The sequence below is a fragment of the Eumetopias jubatus genome, unplaced genomic scaffold (assembly GCF_037043125.1).
Source record: "Eumetopias jubatus isolate StellerSeaLion01/CBP00866 unplaced genomic scaffold, mEumJub1_p1.0 scaffold_9, whole genome shotgun sequence".
Taxonomy (NCBI): Eukaryota; Metazoa; Chordata; class Mammalia; order Carnivora; family Otariidae; genus Eumetopias; species Eumetopias jubatus.
The window spans coordinates 21,891,815-21,902,322 of record NW_028274815.1 but is presented as its reverse complement, the minus strand read 5'-3'; the positions used below and the strand labels follow the sequence as shown (position 1 = coordinate 21,902,322).

The 10,508-nt window shown below is 55.4% G+C and overlaps 1 protein-coding gene across 1 annotated transcript in view; it reads right to left on the bottom strand.

Moving 5' to 3' along the window:
- Nucleotides 1–392: 392 nt before the first annotated feature.
- The window catches only part of KCNK3 (potassium two pore domain channel subfamily K member 3), a 36,134-nt gene continuing 26,018 nt past the window's right edge, over nt 393–10,508 (bottom strand). The window contains exon 3 of the mRNA XM_028099320.2: nt 393–1,318. Within this exon, the coding sequence (XP_027955121.1) occupies nt 393–1,318 (926 nt within the window). The remainder of the gene's footprint in view (nt 1,319–10,508) is intronic.

Genomic DNA, 10,508 nt, shown 5'->3' with positions numbered 1-10,508 from the left:
GGAACACGAAGTTCCCTCCGGAGGGAGGAGAGGGCGGAGGGGGTATGGTCTGGGTACCAGCAGGGCCTCTGAGAGCTGGGGAGCTCCTTAGATTTCCAGAGGGATGAGAGACTCCCAGTTTCTGCCTTCCCTCCCCCACCCCCACCCCCCAAATTTCACATTTCTCGGAATTTGCAGGGCGCGGATGTCCTGCGACATCCTCAGAGCCCGGGCTCCTGCCGGCTGGTGCGCGAGCAGGCACAGTTGGAGATGGGGGGGCCGGGGGAGGGTGGTGAGGGACGTGGGGGGAGCCCCACGGGGCCTCCTCGCCGACCCCTACTGCTTCCCCCACCCCTGGCAGGAGCCCGCCCCCCCCCCGCACTCCCAGGCGCTCCAGGCCCCGGCGGTGGCGTTCACACGGAGCTCCTGCGCTTCATGAGGCCGCGGAAGGTGGACAGGCTGTGCAGGCCCGTGGACACCGAGCTGATGGCGGAGCGCTGCGCCCCGCTGCACAGGCAGCGGTGCGAGGGCGTGTCGCTGTAGCGGCCGCCCCCTCCCGGCGACGAATGGCTCTGCTCGACGCACGTGTCGGACGTGGAGAGGTCCCGCGGGATGATCATGGGGATGGAGTACTGCAACTTCTCGCGGCTCTTGTACCAGAGGCACGAGCACATGGACTGGAAGTGCAGCACCTCGGCGTAGACGTTGCGGAAGCCGCCGCCGCCGCCCGCCGCCGCGGTGGACGAGGCGGTGTCCGTGGTGTGCGCGCTGCCACCCGCGCCGCCACCCCCGCCGCCCCCGCCGCCCCCTCCCGCCTGCCCGTTGCGCGTGAGCAGCGCGCGGTGCTCGGCGTCGCGCTTCTCGTCCTCGGCGTTCATGGTCATGAAGCGCAGCACCACGAGGTTGAGGAAGGCGCCGATGACCGTGAGGCCCGTGAGGATGTACACGAAGCTGAAGGCCACGTACTGCGGCTGCGTCTGCAGCGCCTGGTCCTTCTGCAGCGCCACGTAGTCGCCGAAGCCGATGGTGGTGAGCGTGATGAAGCAGTAGTAGTAGGCTTGGAAGAAGGTCCAGTGCTCGTAGTAGGAGAAGGCGGCGGCGCCGATGCACAGCGTGCTGATGCACGAGAAGAAGCCGATGAGCACCATGTTGGCCATGGACACGTCGGCGCGCCGCATGCCCAAACCCCTCTTGGCGCGGTGCAGCAGGTACTTCACGAAGGTGTTGATGCGCTCGCCCAGGCTCTGGAACATGACGAGCGTGAGCGGGATGCCCAACAGCGCGTAGAACATGCAGAACACCTTGCCGCCGTCCGTGCTGGGTGCTGCGTGGCCATAGCCTGGGGGAGAGCGGGGGAAGAGGAGAGAAAGCACTGCACTGTGGGGCTGCTCTTCCAGAAACCCTGCCCCCTTCCCCGAGATCTCTGCCCTCCACCTCCCCAACTTTGCAGATTCGGGCTTCTCCTTCCAGCGGAAGAGAGGACAACACACGCTTATGGGCGCATCCTTGACCCCGTACACTGTGCCAGTTCCTTGTTGATGCTCTTGGTTGAGTTCGTAGGGTAGGTAGGAAGGAAGGAGGAAACAGGGAGGGTTAAGTGACTTTTCCAAGGTCACACCCTTTGGAAGTAGAGCAGCCTGCGTTTGAACTGGAGTCTGGTTTCAAAGACCTAACTTTTCTAAATCTAGAGTGGGAGCTCACACATAGAGATGAGGGAGGCAGCAAAGATAGGGTGAAGGGTGCTCACAGGTCATTTGGGAGACCTGGCTTCTAGTGCAGTGTCTGTGCGCTTTGGACCTGTTCCTCGTCCTCTCTGGGCCTCAGTTTCCTTGACTGTAATGGATGGAGTTTGGACATCCCATGATTCAGTGTGCAGGGAGGGAAACTGAGGCATGGATGGCTCCTTGATGATTTCCCTGCTGCCAGCCAATGCTTATGAGGGGTAGTTGGCAACCAGGGCCCACCAGTCTCCCTGAGGCAGCTGGCTGACCAATGTCAGGGGAGAAAGGGGACATTGCCTCTCTGTTAGCCGGATGAATGATGCTCCAGGATCTTCATCAGCCACCAGTCTGGAGCCCTGGGGTCATCCTCTGTGCCTGGCCCTGAAGTAGGGTCTGTCCTCATGGAGAGGTGGCATTGCCCTTGTTAAAGCAGGGTCCCTGCCTGTCCTTCTAGGTGTTACTGTCACCAGCCAGACAAACCCAACCCCTGTTGGGTTTGTTCTCCTTCACACTGCCCCCAGCCCTCACTGAGCTGGGAGCCATGCAGAGGCAAAGCCTCCCTCTGAGCCAACCATCAAATGGCCTTAAGTCAGGAGTTGTGCCTGGAGACCTGAAGAGGAAAAGACCCTGGTTGGGAACTCAGAAGCCCTAAGCACAAGTTCTGGCCCTGTCACTAGTGGCTGTGTGACCTTGGGCAAATTACTCACCCTATCTGAGCATGTTTCCTCATTTGTAAAATGAGGTCTGCTGGTCCTGGACCTGCTTTTTTTTCACTGAGCTGTTACGATATTTATTACTTTTAGTAATAGGATTATTATAACAAAATAATGCTGGTTGGCAGGATTTCCAATTTTTCCTCCTCTCTAAGCCTTATCAAAAATGGAACCAGATGCTGCTTCTTCCATGCAGCTGTCCAGGATTCCTCACTGGAAGTGATCTTCTCTCCTTTGAGTGGCACTGAGAATGTTTAGCTTTGAACTCCAGGGCCAATTTTACCACCATCCCTGCTCTGTCCCCTCGGTCCTCCAACTACATAGGTACAGCTAAACACCGGCTGGGAGTAGCACGGTGGGCATGGCTGTACCTTGTCATGCTTCTCACAAGCTTCCCCTCCACATTGCCAGCCAGGCCCGTGGAGTAGGCCCAAAACGTGTGGCTGGCACGGTAGGGTACCTTGTGCTTTGATGTCTGATCTGAATTCACATCCTGACTCTGCCATGGACAGTTTTTTGTTTTGTTTTTAAAAGCCTCTGTGAGCCTTAGTTTCCACATGTGTAAAATGGGGCTAAGTAGAACCTGTCTCCCAGGCCTTTTTGGGAGAAACTGAATGAGGTAATGTGTATGAGGCACTTAGCCTAGAGTCTGGTACATATCAAATGCTCAATAATGGCTCACGATGATTAGCAATGAATGAAGGGCCAGATTTCCCTCTCATTTCCAGGCTGGGGGGCAGCTCAGTTCCAGTCAAGCTGGCATCTCTAGCAGCCCAAGGCCATTTGAATCTGAAACGTTAGGCAGACCTGGGGACAGCTGCCTGAACCGTATGAGGCTGTGGGCTCCCCTGCTCCCCACCAGGGCACCGAGCTTGTTGACTGTGTCACTCTGTGCCAGGGCCCTGGCTAGCTGAGCTGTTGAGCCGCCATGCCTGGCCTGTCCGCGTCCCAGCAGGGTGAGAACAGATTGTGCCCGCCAGCTCGGCCACGGCAGCCAGACCACAACTCACCTCGACAGCTGGGCAGGCCCCGAGCCAGAGCTGCTTCTCATCCTGTCCTTCCCTGTGCCCCGGGGCTGGGGCCGGGCCGGCGCTGCACTGGTGGGGGAGGGCGGAGCTCTGTGGATGGGGCCGGACAGCGACTGGGGAGCAGGGGCCCAGCCCCTGCTGGACCACACGCTGCCTGTGTGACCTTGGGCAAATCCAATCCCCTCCCTGGACCTCTTTTGCCTTGTCTGCACTCTGGGGGTGGGTCGAGCTACAGCTGTTAATACCCCGCCTGGTTGCCCGGCACAGCGCCGTCAGGGGGAAAGGAGAGACTGGAAGGGCAGGTGCTTCAGAACCTGTGGGGTTTGTGATGAAGCAGTGGTGATGGAATCTCATAGGGAAAAGGCCGCCAGAGATTGTGGTCTGGGGGTAGGGCAGCCTCTGTGCGGTCAGCGAGAAGGACCCCCTCTCGCTGCCACCACCACCTTGCCCTGTGCTCACTCGGAGGCTCCGACTTCTCTGGGACCCACAGTCCTTTAGTAAACCCAGTGTCTGCGGGCCTAGCAGCACTGTGGCTACCCACAAGGTCCCCCAGCTGCAGAGAGGCCCTCTCTGGTCTGAACACCGCCCAGGTCCCTGCAGACATGAGGCCACCTTCTTCCCCTGGGCCTGTCCACACATTGCGACCTCCTGCCCCTGGTGGCTTCGATCCTGAGTGCCCTTATGTTTTCCCCAGCTCCCAGCCAGAAGGGACAACTCCTTCCCCTGCCTGCCCCCTGCTGGTGTGCAAAGCAGTGGCACATCCAGGCTTACCCAAAGGTTCTTACCAAGCCAGAGCCTCGTGCCGCGCTCTGTCCACCGTCCTGTCCAGGCTCGCCCCAGGCTGGATGTGCCTCATCCTTGGGGTCAGATGCTCCCCCCAACCCCAGGCCCGCCCTCCCTCCCTCCCACAGGCTGAGGCTTAAGGTCTTATCCTTCAGATACATTTTAAACTTTAATCCTGAAAAACTTCCACAAGGCCATTATTATGACTATCTCTGTTTTATAGCTGAAAAAGGCTGGAGAGGCCTTGTGAGTTGGCCAAGGCCTCTAGGACTTTCTGACTCATCTCTCATTCCGATGCCTCAGAGCCAGTTCATCACCGAGGAACGGTGACCAGGATGGGAAACTGAGGCCCTGAGAGGTGAACCTTCCACTTGGAGCCTCATCCTTGGGCACGGCCCTGAGCCGGATGTGGAACAAGTGGCAACAGGAGCACGATGCCCGGGGAACCAGATGCTTCTGCAAGTACCTGGCCCCGGGTCAGCATGCTCCCGTCCCTTCATCTGTTCTCTTGTCACTGGGTGAAAGGGCAAGGGAGCTATGAAGACCTGCTGACGTGGGCGCCCAGCTGGGAGGTGTGCCAGCTGGGGTGGAGCCAGTCCCGGGGGACCCTGAAACTTCTGGGAAGTAACTGGGAATTTGGCAAGGCCTGTCTGCCGTCCAGCAGGCCCACCGCCTGCCTGGGCCTTGCCCACATCGGGCATGGGTTTACCAGAGAGGGAGCAAAAGGCAGTCTCCACCTTCTCCTTGCTGTCCAGCTCTGCAAGTCTTTGGGCAAGGGGCTCCATCTGTCCTTGTGTGTCACTGACACACATGGAAGCTGGCGCTCTGGTCTGAGGACCCTCCCTCCCAGGACCTGATGGACTGACCAGCCAGAACTCATGGCACGACCATGAGACTCTAGGCTACTGCCTCTCAGAGCCCCGGCTGGGGCTGTCAGCGCCCCCTCATCTCCCAGCCTCCCTTCCTGAATCCGCCAGACATACAAGTTCTCGGAGCCGGGAAAGTGCATCGTGATCCTATGACCCAGTCCTTCTGTTGTACAGATGAGGAAATAGAGGTCCAGAGAAGGAAAGTGAGCTGCTCAAGGTTACATAGCCAGTGAATGGCAGAGCCAGGACTATACTCCACATTCAATGCTCTGTCCTCGGCCCTGTGGCTCAGTGTGACCAAGGTTGACTTGTTCATTCAACAAGGGCCCAGCAGCACCTGCTTGCAAGCAGCTCAGCTAAGAGATGGCTCTGGAACCTGGCCAGAGGCATGGAATTCACCTGAGGAAGCCAGGTGGCTGGACATACAAAATTAATTATGTGGTCAGACATAAATATTAATTATGGATATTTGGGGCAACAGGAAAAATGTGAGGTGGGACAGGAAGCCCTGGGCCTCAGTTTCTCTGTTTTCCTCCTGATATCACCAAGGAGCTCAGAAACTGGCCAAAGCTGTCTTCCAGGAAGATGCAGAGGGTTAGGGGGTCTAGCAGCAGCCCCCCCAACCCCTGCTCCTTACTGGATTTTCTCTCTTGGTGGCCTATTTCCTTCTAGTCAAAGCACAAATAGCCAATCTGAACCCTTGGTGATGGCCTTGGCTGGACTGGGCTCAGCTGCCCGTTCCCCACTGCCTTCATGTGCTCCCCCAGTCTGAGTGCCTGACCTCCTATCCCTGGCTTGGCTGGCTACAAAGCCAGAACTCTGGCCACAGCCTTGGGTGGAGAAAAAAGCATGGGGCTATGGAGGCAGGAGATCTGGGGGTCTGGCCTGGCCCTGGCCACAACCACTTTTGTGTCTTGAGCAAGTCCTGGACCTCGATCTTCCTCCTCTGTGACTTGCGGGACAGGGCAAGATAAAAGGTTTCCATTATCTTCCCTGCTGTGGATACCTCTGAATGATTTTTTTTCTATTAACCCACCCATTAGTAGAGTCTAAATTTTGAAAGACGTTATTTATGAAGTACAAGGTGTTGATCAGTGCGGGGAGCTGCTGCATAGAACAGAACAGGCACTGGATAGATGATTGTGAAAGCAATTCATTCTTTCCCCCCATCAAAATGAATTAAGAGCAGCCCTGCCAATCAGAACTTCTGATTAGCATGGGCTAACTGATTCTAGAGACTGAATTAAGTTACTGTTATGCTTTTGAAATACTGAAAATAGGTTATTTCTGTTTGCTACAGGGGATCTTGGCAGGTTAGTGGCACCCATGACTGCCCACAGCCTGCGAGGAACTCATCTTCAGGGACCTCGGTTTCCTCATCTTTAAGATGGGACCCATGATCCACGGACCTCATAGAGTTGCTGTGGGCATTTTGAGGTGTTGGCAGACTTAGGATGCTTAGGGCATTGGCATCAATGAATATTAATTATGAGTATGAATATTTTGGGGAACATCAAGATTAGATGGTCTTTAAAGTTCCTTTCAGCACCAGTTTGATTCGTGTTTCCCCAGGTTAATTTCCTGGAACACCAGTTCCAGGGACTGCTCATGACTGTTGGATGCAAAGAGGGTTGCTTGGTTCGATTAAATGAGATGAATGCTGAATTTAACAGGACTTGTCATCACTGGATTTCAGTGTGGACTTTATCAGCGCCTCACACGGGCTAAAAGGTGCGAGGCGGGTCAAGTTGGGGGAATGCGCTGAGTGTTCCCGCTTGTTTGACCTTTGAGCGCTTTCCTTACAGTGCATGTTGTTGGACCAGTGTTCCTGGAGCAGCTTGGGAAATGCTCGTCTGTAGCATCAAGAACTCTAAGGTCTTCTCTCTAGGTCTCTGACTTTGAGCGTCTCAGATGGCCCCTCTCTGGTTGGCCCGGCCCTTCTGTAGATTAGAAACACGTAGCCCTTGGCAGTGCCTGGCTGCACCCTGTTTCCTGGTTCCCTGTAGACCTAGTTATCTAATGTAAATATGGCACCAGCCAGGCTAATGTTTGCCCTGAGAGAAGATGGATCAGACCTGTGGCCTGAGGCACCCAAAAGGCTGTGAACTCTGGGCCAAGCCGGGCTGGTGCAGAGGTGGACACGGGGAAGGGGCCTGCGCTTGGAGCTGCCCTGGGCTTGGTGGGGCAGCCAGAGAGAAGTGGGGGCTGGAGGGAGACACAGGCACTCCAGGGGATCAGCTGTAAGACACAGTTGCCCCCAGAGGGTAGCCGGGTCCTCCTTCGGGGCCTGCAGAGGGCAGTCAGGCCTGAGCCCTTTGGGTCCCCTCAGAAAGGCCCACTGAACACGCCACCTCCTCAGGGGCCTGAGGCGCCGACAGGGAGCCGCCCCCTGGGTCTGGAGATGGCAGCCGTGTGGAGCCAGGAAGTGGGACAGGAGGCTCTGCAGGAGTCTAATTGGTGTGTTAAAGGAGATGAGGCGGAAGGAAGCTGGCAGGAGTGCCCAGGCCCTTGGAAGGAGGGAGGAGGCTGCCGGGCTTGGTGGAGACAGGGAGGAGAATGCAGGCCTTCTCCTCCAGCCGCACCGTCCAGCTCTGACAACGCCTTTCTCAGAACCCTCCGGGATCTTCCCTAGTACTCCAGGTTCTGCTCCCCCTGCCTGGCTACAGCGCCTGCCTTTCTGCTCTCAGGTCTAAAGAGGAGTTCTTCAGGGCTCTGGGCTCCCAGGGGGCCAGCAAGTCCCCTCAGTGTCCAGTGCAAGGCCTGGTGGGAACCGCTGCTCGGAAAATGCCGTTCAACCCAGAGAGCTTCGAAGTCTGGGGTGCAGAGTTGGGGAGAGGAACGTCCCCTCAGACACCCAGCAGGGGGAGGGGAGGTGGCATTGGCAGGAAGGCCTTTAGTGACTCATACCTCCTGTCCTTCTTGTGGCCCCAGGCCCTTGCAAAATGAGGTCAGCTTCAGGGCTCCAGAAGGAATACCCCTGCCCTAGGCCTGGCCAAGGCCTGAGTGAGGCCTGGGAAACCACCAGGGCCTCATGGACCTGGGTTGAGGGGGAGGGACCAGTGTACAGAACTCCGTCTGGAGTTCATCCCCTCCAGGCTAGAGCTCCCAGGAAGGACAGCTCTGCAGCCCAGCACCCTCCCTCCCTCCCTCCTGCCCCTTTCCAAGGCCTCTTTCCCATCTTCGCAGCTCCTCTTTCGGCTCTTCTCCCCATTCCCCACTGGCAGGTGCTCTCCCTACCCCTGCTTTCCCACCACACTTGGCACATGGAGGCCCACTGCTCTCTCCTCTCCCTTTTAGCTCTACCCCATCCACAGGAGCCCCACTGCTATGATTCAGGGTCCTCTGGAACAGTACAGCCCCTACCACTCCCATCCCCCACCCTCCCCAGGCCCACGTGGGATTAGGGGGAGCTAAGGGGGAGGGTGCTGGTGTCATGGAAAATCCCTGCGGCAGCCAAGGTCAGTGTTTGCAGACACAGCCTGGCCTGGAGCCAGGCCTGCCTCCCTGGCCAGCTCCCTCCGGCCTATCCCAGAGGCTGGCTTTGCAAGGGGCTCTCGGAGGCACCCCAGGGCTGCTCTGGGTGCTTGGAGCCGCAGGGCCAATCAGTCCCAGAGGGTGAGAGACTCTGTAGTTCAACCCACTCATTTTATAGATGAGTAGACTGAGGCCCAGAGAGGGACAGGGACTGGGACATCAAGTCACTAACAGAGCCAGGACTGGCATCCAGGGCCTCTGTCCCAGTCAGTCCTCACTGCAGAGGAGAACATCCTAAAATCTGTTCCGGTGGACCAAGGAATAATGAAGGCTGTTGTCAAACTCCATTAAATCAGGGGCTGGCTTGAGGTTGGGCTAGATCTGAGATTGGCAATGGGGCCCAGTGGGACCAGGGTAAGTAGACCCAGATGATCAAACCATGGTCCTTGACCTCAAAACGCTTTGTATCTGAAGTGAATCAGATGAAACATCTCAGTGGATTACTTTGGAAACTTCAGTGTCTTGTACAGAGAAGAAGATAATAATGTGTATCGTTACACACATTGTTCAAATGCATGGCCTCAGTGGGAATTATCTTAGGGAGAATTTAAGACAGGAGCTGAAGGAGGGCTAGAGGTGGAGAACTTGGGTTGGGCTATCAGGAGGGGCTTCCTGGAGGAGGCGGCCTTTGCCCTGAGTTCTGAAGGATGGATGGGAAATGCAGGGTTCTGACAGAGGGGAGCTGCTGAAGCTAAGACATAATGCAGGAAGACACGTGGCACAGTAGGGGCAGAGAAAATGTACCTGTCTGAGGCTAGTGGGCATTCTCACAAAGTGGGGGAAGGGGGACCGACAAACTCTCAGGAAGGCAGCTTCATGATACGCATCAAGAACCTTAGAAGTGTGTCTGCCCAGTGACCCTGCAATGCCACTTCTAGGAATCTCTGCTGGGAAAATAACCAGAGATTGGAACAAAGATTTATGAACAAGGATGTTTATAGCAGCATTTTCATTGTGAAAAATTGTAAACAGTCCAAATGTTCACCAATAGGGTTTGGTTAAACATATTAAGGTATATTTATGTGGTGGAATATTGTGCAGCCACTCAATATACTCTTCAGGAGTCTCTTAATTACATAGAAAACCACCATAGAATGTTAAATAAAAATGGCGGGATACAACACTCTGTGTAACGGGATGCCATACTAAATATATAAATATAACACATGTATTTACACACATGTAGAAAGAGAAGCTGGAAAGAAATATATCAAAAAGCTCATAGAGTTTATCTTTGAATCATGGGCTCATGATTAATTCTAATTTGCTCTTATATATTGTATATTTTCTACAAAAATCTATTACTTTTATAAGTAGATACCAACGAATATTATAAATCTAACACCAACAAAAACTCTGGAGTTCTCGGAGCAGAAAAGTTCACTTGAGCAACGTAGGTTGGTTAAGAAGAGCAAGGGCTAAAATGTGAAGTGCTTGGAAGGGTAGGTGCAGGCGTTCAAATCTTAACTTAAAGGCAGTGAGGAGCCGTTGAGGGCTCCTGAGTAGGGGAGGGACATGCCAAAGAAGGGTCGAGATGGATTTTCCTTGCATCCCGGTTCAGGGGGTGGCAGTGGGAGATGGGGGGGCAGGAGGTTTCATTAAGGAGGCCTGTGCACGCATGGTCCCATTGTCAGGTGCTCAGGCCTAAACTGAGTTCAGGAGGGGAGAGAGGAGGGGAATGATGGAAGAGGGGCGGGAGGAGAGAGTAGATACACAGTGTGTGGGATGCTCTTGCATTTGTGGGCTTCAACCGTAAGCTGGGTGAGGGCAGGGATTTTGGTCTCTTTTGTTACTCCTATTTTCCCTGCACCCAGGAAAGTGCTCGGCACATAGCTGGCATTTAATTACTCTCTGTTGAATGACACCGTTAAGGAAGGGAGG